At 47.1% G+C, this 15,251-nt stretch overlaps 1 protein-coding gene across 3 annotated transcripts in view; it reads left to right on the top strand.

The window, feature by feature from the left end:
* Window positions 1–15,251, top strand: part of CORIN (corin, serine peptidase) — a 179,065-nt gene continuing 163,814 nt past the window's right edge. The window contains exon 1 of one of the 3 annotated variants that reach the window (XM_081139845.1): window positions 1–305. In XM_081139845.1, the coding sequence (XP_080995971.1) occupies window positions 234–305 (72 nt within the window). In that variant the 5' untranslated portion in view covers window positions 1–233. The remainder of the gene's footprint in view (window positions 306–15,251) is intronic. The other 2 variants (XM_081139846.1, XM_081139847.1) reach the window with 2 other exon arrangements.

Below are 15,251 nucleotides of genomic sequence, written 5' to 3'. Positions count from 1 at the left end.
GGGGTAGCGGAGGATCTGCCATTTGGGCTTCTATGGGTGGGGCCCGGAGACCGGAACGGGAGGGAGCGGTCCACGGGTGGGGTCTGCCCAGCAGACAAAATGTGGGGGCCCCGTCCCTTGAAGTTCACCTTGTCTCTTCCTGAGCGGGGAGCACGGCATCCGTGGTTCTCTCCCAGGGGCACGCGAAGGGGAGGAAAGCAGCCCGGATAAGAGAGGACAGGAAAGAGCGCGGCATGTTCTCCGCCAAGCAGCCCTCCGCCTTCGCCCGGGACGAGCGCTACTGCCCCGCCGGGGCGCGCGAGCGGGTAAGACCCGAGTGGCTCTGCGGGCAGCCGGTCGGCGACCTCGCAGCCCGGGCGCACTCAGGGCTGGCCGCTCCTGCCCGACCCTCCTCCCCTTAGTTGCCGCCGCCTCGCCCCTCCGTGGGCGAGCAGTCCCAGCGCCTCGCTCCGCGTCCCGCCGCCAGTCCCAGGGCGCGCGCGCAGCGTTTCCGTCCGTGCGGAGCGCGGCGGCCCGAGGCCCCTTGCTCTCCAGCGGGACGAGCCGCGCGTGGCGCAGAGGCCCCACCCTGCGCCGGGAGGGCTCGGGAGCGGCGGGGAGCAGCCCCTCGGGGACCCGGGGCTTCCTCCCCGCACCTGTGCAGCCGGCTCCACGCCCGCGCTGCGGCCTCCCTGCCCCGGACCTACGCCTCCTCCAGCCATGGCGCGTGCCTCGGGCTTGTCCGTGTTAGAACCGGGAATGGCGCTCGGTTTTCCTACAACCAGCTGGTGCCCCGAGATCGCTGGACCATTCTGAGGGTTGGCAACTCAGCGCGGGTGGCACTGCAGGGAGCTGGAAACTCCCGCGTGCCCGCGCGCAAACTCTGTCTCCCGCGCTTCCCCGCCGGGGCACACGTGCGGCCGCCGCGGCCGGGGTTCCCAGCTGCTCCGGGTCTGTGGGCTCCGATTCAGTCCTAGGAAAGGACAGCCTCGTTCGTGAGAGGAAAGGTAGGGAGTATTGCCACGGATGGCCCCCACCGCCCGGAGTGCCCAGGAAGCGGCTCTAATTTGTAGCTGCCCTCCTTCGGTGTCAGGAAGGTCCCTGCGGCGCCGCGTCAGGTACCGGGGACCGCTCTGTGCCGCCAGGACCGAGGGCTGCGCGGGCGGGAGGAAGATGGTGTGAGGGAGCCTGCCGGGACTCATCCCCCAACGCCTGAGACGGGCGCCCCGCGCCTAGTGCCGCCCGCCGGGGCCGGTGGGTGGCGGTGCAGGCGCTTTTTGCGCCGCTGGCGGTCCCTGGGACGCCGCCCTGAGCGCAGGGCCGGGAGCTGTGCGGCGCAGCGGCGGTTGGCGGCCGGGCATCCCCAGGGAACCTGTCCCAGCAATTCGCTAAGTGAGGCTTTCCTTCCGCGGGAAGCTTCTGAAAACTGTGCACTCCGAGGACCAACTCCGGCCGGACAACCTGCATGACTACTGTGTGCACAGCTGTAGTTTGTGGGGGTTTTCCTTTTGTAATACACTGATGGAAGCCAAACTTTGTAAAGGAATGTCTGACTGCCCCCGAAAGGGAGTGAAGCCAGGGCTTACTGGGGAGCATTGGCCAAAGACAGGCATTGAGCCGAAGGTGTTGAAGTTAAAGATGACGCAGAACATTAATTTTGGGCATGTTCCAGAGAGAGTAAGAAGGAACAATATGTTTTTTAAAGTTATAAAATCAATTCTTCTCACAGTCACAGCATTCACCAGCTTGTTTGTATTATTTGGTGCCAATAGTTTTGTTGTGTGAAATGATGCTAAAAATCAGCCCTGGAAACCAGGTTCCTGGGGGTAGAGGCGTCAGATGTCTGCATGGACACGTGTGCATCTGGGCTGAGCAGTCAGGTTTTCCATAGAATCCCTTCCACTGAGAGTCGCTATCACTAGGATGAACTACTCGTGGAGTTATTTGGGTGTAGAATCTCATAAACCTCAAAACCTCAAGATGCTGGAAAGCTTTACTTAGGGGAACAGGGCTCCTCCCAGAAGGTTCCTTGCAGGATAGGATTACAGCCCAATGATGAAGGACTCCGTTAACCTTCCAGGAGGTTAAAGAGACAAGGATTGCTTTATTAAGCTCACCAAGTGTATTTCCAGGCATAGTGAAACTCTTATGAACGATGCAAAATTAATCACACCAGGACCTTCCCCTTAATGCTGCAGAAATCTGAGTTGCAATAGCTCAGAAGACATTCTGCCTCCAGCACAGACCAGCTGGGCTCTTGGGCGGGGAGGGCCGTATTTCCACCGGACTTCATCTGGATTTAGGCACTTGCTGACTGAATGGCCCAGGGTTGCCCTTCTCTATCGTTGGGGACAAACAGGGGGTTGCAGGAGATGCCTAGCCGCGCAGAATATCCAGAGAATTAGCCTCGCCACTCTCGGAAACCTGGCCTTCCAAATCTCCGTGTCATTGGTGAGGCACTCTGTTCGTCATCTCCTGCTTTCCCTTCCCTCCAGCCTCCCTCCACACGCGGGCCTGCGGCCTGAGCGTTTCTGAGTGTCTCCACTGCGGGGGAACAGGAGCTCCCTGACCACTAGGAAGGCTGTGACAGAGGATTTCTGCTGAATGTGTCCGGGGGAGAAAGGCTTCTTGACGGTGCTCCTTCTGCCTTAGTCGGTTAGTCAGCAAGTATGCAATCATGCGTCCTGTTGGCACCGCCGTTCTTGGCACTCCACTTTGTCTGAGCAGGTGGGAAATGGGGCTGGTCGGCCGAAGGACACTGCCCTGTGTAGAAAACTAGACCCACACTGAGCACTCAAGGACCCCCCCCCCCCCCGACTTACCTACTCAGACAGATGCACACACCTAGACACACTTTTGTGTTTGGAGTGTTCAGAGAGGGTGGGGATGGAGGAAATCACAAGAGTGAAAGGTGCCGTAGATGACGTGCCTTGGTGGATAGAGTATGGATTTTGGTGGCAAAGCTAAATCCAAATCTCTTAAAAGCTGCAAGGCCCTGAGCAAGTCAGATAATCTTCTTGAGCTTTGATTTCTTTATTCGGCCAATGTGGGTGATACTACTGACCATCTATAAGGACACTGAGAGGATTACGGAAATACTTATGTCCCGGGAATACTGTATATAACAGTAGTACCTTCTGTGAAGGCTCCCTAACCTGTTTGTCATTATGGAGCTGGTCCCACGTCAGACAGAATGAGTCTCCCAGGCCTCCCTCCGCAGCCAGCCCTCTGTGATTCTAGAGCTGTGCTGGCCCGTAGAGTAGCTGCCAGCCACATAAGATTATTGAAATTAATCACAATGAAATCTAATTAAAAATTTGGTTCTTCAGTCTCACTAGTCACATTTGAAGTGCTCAATGGCCACACGGACCGGTGGTCACTGTATTAGTGTAGACAGAACATCTCCTTCATTGCAGCACCTCCTCTTAGAGCTTTCTTTTGCCAGAGCAATAATTTAACGAGACTCCCAGATGACAAAAGTTTCCTGTCCAGCACCTCCCTGTGCTTCTTTTACAAATGCTGAGGCATTCGTTGAATGGTAAACGGCTGGATTCGTTTATAAATCAGCCAACAAGTGTGTATTAGTCACAAAATCCTTGGGAATTCTCCCCTCAACCTTGATGATTCTTGCTAACTTTTGGATCTTTTCCCTTCACAGTGAGCTTTATGGCTGATGGGTTTCCTGGGTTTAGGAACACTGACATAACAGAGGGAGGTGCTTGTCTTCCCCGTGTACCCTTACGTGTTGTACAGTTTCTCACAAGAAAGACAGGAGAATACGAGGCTCAGTGTTCGGATCAAAATTTACCGAGGGTTCGGTTTCTTCAGATTCGAAACTCGTACCACCTCGCTCCATAGGACCCCTTCCTGAACTTATCACCATTTGGCAGACTATATATTTTACTTCTTAACTCTGGCTGTTTTGTGTCTCCTACTCTAGATAGAAGTTCCGTGGAGGCAGAAATTTTTCTGTTTTTGTTCATTGCTAGAGAGCGTCTGGGGCGTAGTTGGTATTTACGAACGATGTGTGAATGAATGACTATGCTGAAGTATATTTGGAACTGGCTAAGAAAAATAGACACTGTATTAGCTCCCTAGAGCTGCTGTAACAAATTACCACAGGCTGGGTGGCTTAAAACAACAGCAATTTATTTGCTCACAGTTTTGTAGGCTGCAAGTCCAAAATCAAAATGGCAACAGTGCCATGTCCCTTGAAGACTCTAGGGAAGGATCCCCCCCCAGCCTCCTGCAAATCCGTGGCATCCTTTGCAAGGCTTGTAGCTGCACAGTCCAATCTCTGCCCTCTTAGTTACATCTCCCCTTTCCTGTTCCACGTGTTCTTCCTCCTTATAAAGACACCAGTCGTATTGGATTTAGGGCTCACTCTACTCCAGTATGACCTCATCCTAACAAAGTACAAAGGCAAAGACTATTTCCAAATCAAGTCACATTCTGAGGTTCTGGTGGACATGAATTTTGGGGACAGTGTTGAAGCCGGTACAGATGCATAGATAGGATCCTTTCTCCGGCCTCCATTCCTTACCCCTAGGGCTTTATTCTGTTTCCGGGGCTTTGCTACATCTGCTTGAGAGAAGTACAGTCCATGATGTTAATTATTTTTACAGACAGACAGTCGCCATGCAGGTTGGCAGATTATGTGTGCTTTCCACGTGGGTGTGGAGTGCAATGGATGCTCACCTTTGGATTGCTGGATCTGTGCCTGTCCTGAGCCTGTCACTGTCCCCAGCCCTGTCTCCAGTCTCTGCTTCTCTCTCTTTGCTCAAAAAGAGCCACCGTTGTGCTAGAGCACTGGCTTTCTGTCTGCCTTACCCCCGAGCATTCTGCAGCACTGTTTGCTCCGCGCAGAGCTCAGCTGGAGGGTACCCCTAAATTCTGTTTTCCTCTCAGCCAAATGCTGGCTGTTACCCCCTTCAGCTCACCTTGCAGCAGCTGTTTGAATATTCTCCTACGGTTCTATCTGTCCAAACCATCGGAGTGGATGGCGACAAGCGCAGTGTCAGTGTCTGATAGGACCAGAGTAGCTGGTGGTCCTGCAGGTGACCCAGCTTGCCCTTCAGTCTCAGTGTTGAAACTCAGCAGCTCAAGAGGGGAAGGGCCAGCCAGGCAGTCAGCTTAGGAGTAGGGCAGAAAATATAGGGGGAGTTCCAAAAACCATTTTGGTGCCACTAGTTTGTGCTTAGCTCAGGGCCTCTTCGAGCCTTTAGGCTGACAGCACTTGAGGAGTACCTGTTTCCAGCACTTGGCAGAGTTGTAAAGAAAAGTCCTTGCGCAGCTACGAAAATAACTGATGTCAGTCTGTCCACGAACATGCTGCTGGTGTCACCGCAGCATAATAAAGGTTGATAGCACCTCCAAATCTCAATCTGGGGCCCCATGAACTCTGTGAGTTGGAAAAAATTTCTATGAACAGTTCAGTGTGACTTTTTCTAGCGCGGGCACCATAACACCCCAAGAGGTTAAGAGCCATGTGCGAGTCCCAAATAACTTCGACTGATGAGAATTCAACAGTGCAGGCCGGACAAAAAGGAGGATTAGGTTCCTCCATTCATTCAGCAAACCTTTAGGTGCCAGGCACAGTTCTAGGTACTTGGGATCCACCAGCAAATAAAGATTTATGCACAGTGGGAAGCTCAGTTCCTAACTACGTGATAATCACTATGTCAGGAGAGGACTGGTGCAGTAGCAGGAGCCACTGGCTGTCATTCTACTCAGTGCCCTGGCGTGAGAGCACAGAGAAGAGAAGGGACTCTGCTGCTAGTTTCAGAACCCAGTGACTTTTATACGTGTCCGTCCTGCAGCACCAAGACTCACCCTGCACGTGAGGATCTGTGCCTTTTGTCATCTAACCTCAGGCCAATTAGTTCATCTGGTCCTCATCAGATGAACCTGACCTGTCTCTGGAAAAACTGACTGTGTGGGATTTACTGGCAGGAGCTATGCCGGTCTCCAGTGTGGCACTTTCCTAAGGATTTTCAAGGATTATTGCGACTGTACCTGACTTCCCCCCGCCCCGTGTGCCTGTTTCAGAGCCTCGTAATGCAGGAGAGATGCCACTCTTTCTGTGCAGTTTGGAAATCAAAGCAGGGTGGTTTTACTTAATATTTCTCTGTGACCTTTTAAAACAATTTGGTCCCAGTCAAACACCAGAAGTGGGAGTTCCAGTCTTTATCTGATGAGAAATTGCTATGAGACTTTACGAAAGCAGTTAACACTTTTGATCCTGGTTTCCTCATGTGTAAAATGAGGTAGTTGGACTAGACACCCTCCCAGGGCCTCTCCAGATCTGAAAGCTGAAATCTGAATGTGGCAGAGAAAAGGAGCGCACCTCGGCCGCTTTCCCCTCCCCTCCCTTGCTGGCAGTTGAGCAAGCGCTGCCTGGGAAAGGGGCTTCCTAGCCCAGCTTGGTCTGCTTCCTTCTTTGTGGGTCTTTGCTAATTCTTCTTAGAGCTACTTTCTGCCAAACTGCAAAATTGCTCCTTCAACTCCAAGGAAGACTGATCAGAGGAAATCTGATCATCGGGGCCCAGGTTTGTCTGCGGTATCTTCTCTGGTTGTGGGTCCGAGCTGAGCATTTTACCTGTGACTGCAGCTGTGGGTGGTGGACAGGCTGTCATTGGTGTCAGGGGGTCTTTCAGCAAGTGGCCCCAAGTAAAGCTGGATGCTAGGTCGCCTGTGGTGCAGCTGAGGAGTTTGACACGGGCTAATATCTTCTGAAAATAGCTAGGCAGGACATAACTAGGCAGGACATAACCCCTCTGCACTCAAACTTAAAAAATTAGAAATGATGAAATGTGTTCAGAGTAGCAAAGGAACAGAATTTTCAGATAAAGAGAGAGAATTCTGGGATCTCTGAAATTTGGGGAGATTGGAGGTAAAAAAACACACACACCAAAAACACCCTCATGAAATAGAGTGAGCCTGGTTAAATCAATAAGCCCAAGCCAGGAAATAACCTCAAGGGTTCTTGTTCATCACTTATTAGTTGGGTGCCCCTCTAGCAAGTAAATTTCCCTTAGGCTCAGTTTTCTTCTCTGAAAAATGGGAACAATATCCCTTACACAGGATTGTGATCAATGATTCAGTGAAATAATGCTTTACGAAGGTGCTTTGTAAGAACACGAGTTATTAGATAAATGTGTGAGTTTTGTTTTTGTGTTTTGGTTCCTGTGATTGATTCCTGTGATCTAGTGGAGAGTTATTATTGATGTGATCTAGTGGAGAGTTATCCATGATGTAATAATATCCCTCTTGATTTGAAATCTCAATTCCATGTAGTCAGTTGCTCCCCTAGAGAAGGTCGAAAGAAGAAATGTTGTTTTCAAAGTCTAGGCTCCCTTATAATTACAAGTAAGACAAATATAAAACAGCTGGAATTTAACACCACCCTGCTTCCTTTATGGTCTATAGTATCACCGTCCAACAGAAATACAACGTCAGCCACATGTGTAATTTAAAACTCTCTGGTAGCTATATTTGAAAAGCAAAAACAAACAGAGAAGTGTGATTTTAATAATTTATTTAATTCAACATATCTAACATTTTATCATTTTAGTATGGAATGAGTATGAAAATTATTAGTGAAATATTTTACTTCCTTTTTTTTCATACTAAGTCTTTTTTTTTAATCCTTACCTGAGGATAATTTTTTCCATTGCTTTTCAGAGAGAGAGTGGAAGGGGAGGGGGGAGGAACATCCATGTGAGAGACACATCAATTGGTTGCCTCTGGCAGGCGCCCTGACCAGAGCCCGGGATCGAGCCTGCGATTGAGGTATGTGCCCTTGGCTGGAACCCGCGACCCTTCAGTCGGCGGCCTGACACTCTAGTCACTGAGCCAAACCAGCTAGGGCCATGCTAAGTCTTTACACTCCAATACTCTTGTAGCATGTTTCAGTTCAGATGAGTCACATTGCAAGTGCTCAATAATCACTGTGGCTCGAGTCTACCACGTTACACAGTATAGAGTCACCAGGCATGTAGCATTTGAATAACGGTCCCCCAAATATATCCCCATCCTAATCCCCGAGACCTGTAAGTGCCACCTTAATTGGCAAAAGGGACTTTGCACCTGTGGTTGGTTAAGGCTTTTGAGATGGGGCGATTATCCCGGGTGATCTGTGAGGGTGTGATGTGATCACAGTGTCCTCATAAGAGGGAGGCAGGAGGGTGGGAGTCAGAGGAGAAGGTAATAAGATGAGGGTGCAGAGATGGGAGAGATGTGCTCTGAAGAGGCAGGATGGGCCGCCAGCCGAGGGAAGCAGATAGGCAGCCATCGGAAGCTGAAAAAGGCAAGGAAACAGATCCTCCCTCAGAGCACTCGGAAGGAAGCAGCTCTGACCACAGCTTGACTCTGCCCAGTGCAACTGATTTCAGACTTCTCACCTCCAGGATTCCAAGAGAATGGGTTTGTGTTGTAAGCCACTGTGGCAATTTGTTATAGCAGCCATGGGAAACTAATACATTACTAATACTCTAATAGTAACATCATTTTCAAGATATTCTTCATCCCCCCTTTTTAAAAATATGTCTTTATTGATTTCAGAGAGAGGAAGAGAGAGAGAGAGAGAGAAACATCAATGATGAGCGAGGGTCATTGATCGGCTGCCTCCTGCATGTCCCCTGACCAGGAATCGAACCAAGATCTCCTGGATCATAGGTCGATGCTCAACTGCTGAGCTGTGGCGGCTGGGCCCGAGACCCTTTTGAGAAGGCATTCCCCTGGCCACATGGTAGATAGTTGCAGTTGGCTTCGTCTCGGCTTGGCCGAGGGCACCCGGGTACACTCAGTCATTCCTAGGGCTGGTGTGCACTGCCGCCCCCTCCCTGAGCACCCGGGGCTGTTTCTTACACTGACTCGACTGTAGCCTTTGGTAGCAAACACTTGGTATCTTATCACTACCCTTGAGGATGAACAGGAGTAAAAGGTTTTTCACATTAGGGAACAACACAGGAGAAAACAATGGCTTAGAAAGTTACTGTCTCCCTTTACTATCTGCTCGATATTTTTGTAACTCTAAAAATGTGCTAAATATAATGTCTATTAATTTAAAAATATACTGCCATGTGGGTTTGGTAGGGATAAAGTTGAACTCTTTATACCTTTATCTATGAATGTTAGTGAATATGTGGTTAGGCCAGTAATTCTCAGAGTTTAATGTGTGTGAGAATCACCTGGAGAGCCTGATACACCACAGATGGCTGGGGCCCTCTGCCAGAATTTCTAACTTGTAGGTCTGGGGTGGGGCCCAAGAATTTGCATCTCTAACCGGTTCCAGGTGACGCTGATGCAGCAGGCAGGCAGGCTGGCAGGTAGGCAAGTAGGTGTGGGAGAGCCCCTCCAAACCCCAAGTTCGCAAGAGGAACTCCCAGGCCTCGCCTCCACCTGTGCAGGGAAAGACCTTCAGGCCTCCATTCCCTCCCCCACCGGGGACACCGAGTCCTGTTCCAGCAATAAGCTCAGCCATTGCTGCTGAGGGACTTCAGAGTCAGCACCACTCCTCTTGCTTGGCTCTGTTTTGTGTCTCCCACCCTGAGGTCTAAAGTAGATGACAATCCGGAGATCCCCAAGTCTCAGCTAAAAATATCTCATTTGCCACAGGCCAGCTGACTTCTCAGATTTCCCAGCTGGAGTGAGTCCCCCAGATCTGGAGCTGCCCCAGTGGAAAGTCAACCAGCAGAAAATACCCAGTTAAAAATAGCCCTGGGGAGGCCCCTCAAAGCTCTCATACCCCAGCTGCCCACTTGGGGCGACCAATTCTGGGTGTGGGGTGGAGGTGGGAGGATTGAGCAGGGAATGGCTGAAGGACTGCCTGGTGAGCCCAGTCCATTCCCTGGAAGAGTCAGGGCAAACTGGAGAGACCAGCACCCCCCCCCCCGCCCCGCCGCCCCCGCTCTTTATGTTTATTCAGTTTAAAACCCAGACATGGTAACTATAGTCCTACCTGGCCTATGGCAATTCTTATTCTGCCTTCTCCTGCACAACAGTAAAGCCGAGCTTCCCAACCTTTCCGAAATAAACAGATGAGCCTTGCTGAAGGTGGCCTTGGTGAGCAAGCGAAGTGGCCCCTTGGAAGGAAGGACCCGCAGAGAGGACTCGGATGTGCTGCCGTGTGTGCTCTGGGTCTGGGTCACCCTGGGACACCCTCAGCTAGCCTGTTTGATCCCTCCTGATAGCGCCTATGGTTCTGTTTGTATTGTTTTAACTTTACCTCTATCAGCTGAATGTTAAGAAGAGGAACAAAAATGCTCTCTATGTTCCTAACTAACAAGACTCTCCAATCATCTCATGTCAGAAACTCCTAAAAGCAGGCAACCCTCTCCCTCCTTGAAGAGAGCTTTGGTGAGAAGTGCCTTCTTCCCAGAAAAGCTATTTAAAATTTTTTAATTTTCCAATTGCAGCTGACATACAACATTATATTAGTTTCAGGTGTACAACATAGTGATTAGACATTTATATAACTTACGAAGTGATTCCCCTGATAAGTCTAGTACCCAGCTGGCACCATACAGAGTTATTACAATATTATTGACTATGTTTCCTATGCTGTGCTTTACATCCCCGTGACCCAGAAAAACTATTTATTCTCCTTAATGGAAGTAAACAAAACCCATGGGATGGTTTAAAGTATTAAAGTAATACTTTAATTTAAAAAAAATGACTTTTAAAAAATTTTAAACTCGGGCTTTTCTTTAAAAAAGTTTGTTGTTTTTCCACTTATATTTCGCAAAGAAAGCAAAAATATAACATTATCCAACTTGACTTTTTCCCCCTTAATAGAGTGCTGAATTCTGTGCGGTGAGGTTGGGAACTAGGTCAGTGTGAGAGGAAGAAATCAATGCAGAGCTTCTGTGATGGTCTGGCTGCTGGAGCATAAAACACGAAACACACAAGCTCACAACCTACTGACTTAAAAGAAGCCGAGAAGGCCCCTGGCCAGGTAGCTCAGTTGGTTAGAACATTGTCCAAATACACCAAGGTTGTGGGTTCGATCCCTGGTCAGGGCGCATACAAGAATCCTACCAGTGAATGCATGAATAAGTAGAACAATGAATCGATGCTTCTCTCCCTTCCTCTCCCTCAAATCAATTATAAAAAAGTATCCAAGAAGGCTGAAGGATCCAGATCTTGTGATTTTATTCCTCTTTTATGTTGTAAGTGAGAAAAGAGTGACAAAAGGAATAGCATCGATTGCTTTCTACAGACTTCAAACCTTTGTTTGGATTTTCCTATTCCTGGCCCATTGGTGAACAACTGAGTCCTGAATTTGTCCTGTGGGCGCAGCCAGGCGGGCTCCCCAAGGTGCCCAGAAGGGCAGCGCAGCGGCTGAGACCCCGCAGGTGAGGACGCCTTGGGGGGGCAGAGCCTGAGCAGGAGGAGGAAGGCGTGGATGCGCGGGCGAGCCGGGCGGGATGCGGGAGCTCCCGCAAGGTGACCATGGCACCCTCACAGCGCATGGTGCTGGGACAGTGGAAGATGCGTTACGGACTGCGGGACTGCTCAAATAATTAAGAATATTAAGAATAAGCCAGGCCTCTTGCTGTTGGAAAAAAGTTAAAGATAAAGAAAGGTAGAAAACTACATCTAGAAGCCTGTGACAATGGGATTAGAGTTGGAGATATGAGCGTAAATGTATATGTTTCAACATGTAAAGGTAGATATAGAACTGAGGGGGTTTAGGGGGCAGGTGAAAAGGGTAAATGGTTTTAAGAGGTACAAACCTCCAGTTATTAAAAAATAAGTCATGGGCATATAATGTACAGTATGGGGAAAATAGTCAATATTATCATAGTAACTTTGTGTGGTAACAGATGGTTACTAGACTTACCGTGGTAGCATCATAAGGGATAAGAATGTCAAAGCACTATGTTATACACCCCAAATTTGTACAGTATTGTATGCCAACTATAATTTAGTTTTAAGTATAAATGTAAATGTGTAAATAGCATGCCCTGTGAGTACCAAGGAACACCCAGATCTTGGTTTTAAATACCATTTTCTACAAAAAGGAACCAAGCTCCTTGGAGAAATGGCTGATTCCAACGATGAGGCAAAGAAAGTCCAAAGTTATGGGTTCCTGTTAACGGGACACAGAAGCCAGCTTGAATTGGCTCCCACGAGCCAAATGGAGGGCAATTTGACCATCAACATAAATAATGATAGAAACAGATTACAAACCATTGAATAAAATAGGAAACCAGGAGTCCATGCATATGTGAATAAAGGACAGAATTAACTGAAAGTTTGAAGAGATGGGATATTTACATAACTTTAATATCTCGCCATAAAATACTTATTGATTACCTGGATGGGAGGAAGGGGGAAAGTAATATTACAGCAGGGAGGCTTGGCAGACACCGTCTTTACCATGTGATTAATATGATTACCATTAGTAAAGGGACAAATTGATAGGATGCAGTGAGAATGTAGTATCGAGTTTGTGATATTGCTGCTAAAGATGTCTGAATTTAATCCTAAACCACAACTAAGAACGTTCTGCAAATAACTGGCCTGTAATTTACAAAAGTATCAAAGTCATGGAAGTCAAAGGAAGATTGAAGGAAACCAAGACACATGAAAATGTGAGTCTAAGTTAGACCCTTTTGCTGTAAGGGATATTATTGGGACTACTGGCAAAACTTGAATGGGCTCTGAGAGTTCGATGGTAGCAAATGCATCAATGTAATTTCCTGTGATTATGTAGGAGAATGTCCTTGTTTGTAGGAAACACCCACTAATTTTTTTCAGAGTGATAGGGCATCTGGTTAGCAATTCAGTATCAAATGGTTCAGATAAAAGGTTATTTGTACTGTACTTCCAACTTCTCTATAATTATGTGGTTGTTTCAAATTTTTTAAAAGGGGGAAAAAGTAAATAGATTTCATTTGATAATTTCAAAAGATTTTAAAAACTTTTTATATTTGTATCTACACTAAGACAAACTATTTATAATCATGGCAACCTTTGTAAAAATTAAATTTACTGGGGTAACATTGCCTAATGACATTATATAAATTTCAGCTGTGCAACTTGATAATGAGACATCTATGTACTCTCTGTGCTCACCACCTGAAGCCTAGTCTCCTTCCGTCACTATATATTTAACCCCCTTTGCCCTCTTAGTCCCCCCACCCCCTGCCCCTCTGGCAACCACCATTCATTCTGTTGTCTTTTCTATGAGTTTGTGTTTTTTTTGTTTGTTTGGCAACCTTTGTTTTGAAAGCGGTAAACAAGTTAGTGTACTGTTAATATACAATTTAATCTTACATTCCAAAAGAAGAATTTTTTCTAATTTCTTCAATTAAAAACAGAGTTACTTATAGTCACATAATTCACAATCATAATTTTTAACTGCATTTTCTTTGGAAGGGATAAAAGTCACTACGTCAAGGATAGGCAATTATTAAGCATTTAAAGACATCTTTTTCACTAGTTTAGTCTGTCTTAATTTGGATCCAGAGGTTTGCCTTTTTATAAACAAATTTGATACATCCATAACATTATACAAATTTTAAAACATTTGTCATTTATATGTTTGGTTTTGTCTCAAAGTGCAGACAACTTTAGCAATGGAAGGAAACTCAAGAGAATCGACAGACATTATTCTTTGTGAAATACTGTATTAGGATTTTTTTTGGATTATTTATTATTTTTTCAGAGTTAATATTTATTTATTATTTATTTATTTATTTTAATTTATCTTTATTGTTGAGAGTATTACAGGTGTCCCATTTTTCCCTCCCAATTGATCCCCTTCATTTCACTCCCACCCCCTCCCCAGGCCTTCACCCCGTTATTAACTATGTCCATGGGTTATGCAAATAACTTCTTTGGTTAATCTCTTCCCACCCTCCATACCCCTTCCCTCTTTCCTCTGAAATATGATCGTCTGTTGCATGTGTCAGTGTCTCTGGATCTACTTAGTTCGTCAGATTCTTTTGTTCATTAGCTTCTTCTTAAAGAAGACCCTTCAACTTTTCCTGTAGTGCTGGTCTGGTGGTGATGAACTCCTTTAGCTTTTTCTTATCTGTGAAGCTCTTTATTTGACCTTCAGTTCTAAATGATAGCTTTGCTGGGTAGGGCAATCTTGGTTGTAGTTCCATGTTTTCCATCACTTTGAATATTTCTTGCCACTCCCTTGTGGCCTGCAAACTTTCTGTTGAGAAATCAGCTGACAGTCGTATGGGGGCTCCTTTGTAGGTAACTAATTGCTTTTCTCTTGCTGCTTTTAAGATTCTCTCTTTGTCTTTAACCTTTGGCATTTTAATTATGCTGTGTCTTGTTGTGGGCCTCTTTGGGTTCCTCTTGTTTGGGACCCTCTGTGCTTCCTGGACTCGTAAGTCTATTTCTTTCCCCAGGTAGGGGAAGTTTTCTGTCATTTATTTTTCAAATAGGTTTTCAATTTCTTGGTCCCTTTCTTCCCCTTCTGGCACCCCAATAATATGAATGTTGGGCCTCTTGAAGTTGTCCTAGATGCTGCTGCTTATACTATTTTCATATTTCTGGATTCTTTTTTTTTTTTTGCTCTTCTGGTTGGGCATTTTTTGTTTCCTCATGTTCCAAATTGCTGATTTGATTCTCAGCGTCCTCTACTCTACTATTGATTCCCTGTAAATTATTATTCATTTCAGTTTGTGTAGCCTTCATTTCAAATTGGTACTTAATTATGTCATCAGTGGTCTCAGTTGTTTTCATAATACTCTTACTAAGTTCCTTCAGCATCCTTATAACCATTATTCTGAACTCTGTATCTGTTAGCGTGCTTGGATCTATTTCATTTAGTTCCTCTTCTAGAGATTTCTTCTGTTCTTTCCTTTGTGACATGTTTCTTTGCCTCCACATTTTGGCTGCTTCCAGGTGTTTGTTTCTTTGTATTAGGTAGAGCTGCTATGCCTCCTGGAATTTGTGGAGTGGCTTTGTGTAGTAGGTGGCCTATAGGGCCCAGTGGCTCAGCCTCCCCAGTTACCTGAGCTGGGCCTTCTAGGTGCTCCCCTGTGTGGGCTGTGTGCACCGTCCTGTTGTAAAGCCTTGGTTGCTGTTGGCGTCATTGGGAGGAATTGACCCCCAGACCAATCGGCTGTGAGGACCAGCTGCAACTATAGCCAAAGAGCTGCTGTGCTGGAGACACCCCTATGGAGCAGGGTTTACTTCAGTGGGGCTTTGGTGTTCACCAAGTGTGTCCCTTGAGTGTCACTCATGGATGTGGCAGGGTTGTAATCCAGCTTGATCAAGTCTGACCACCAGGTGCACTGTCT

The sequence above is a fragment of the Miniopterus schreibersii genome (assembly GCF_964146895.1).
Source record: "Miniopterus schreibersii genome assembly, chromosome: 1".
Taxonomy (NCBI): Eukaryota; Metazoa; Chordata; class Mammalia; order Chiroptera; family Miniopteridae; genus Miniopterus; species Miniopterus schreibersii.
The sequence above is the reverse complement of the archived record's forward strand: the minus strand, read 5'-3'. Positions and strand labels throughout refer to the sequence as shown.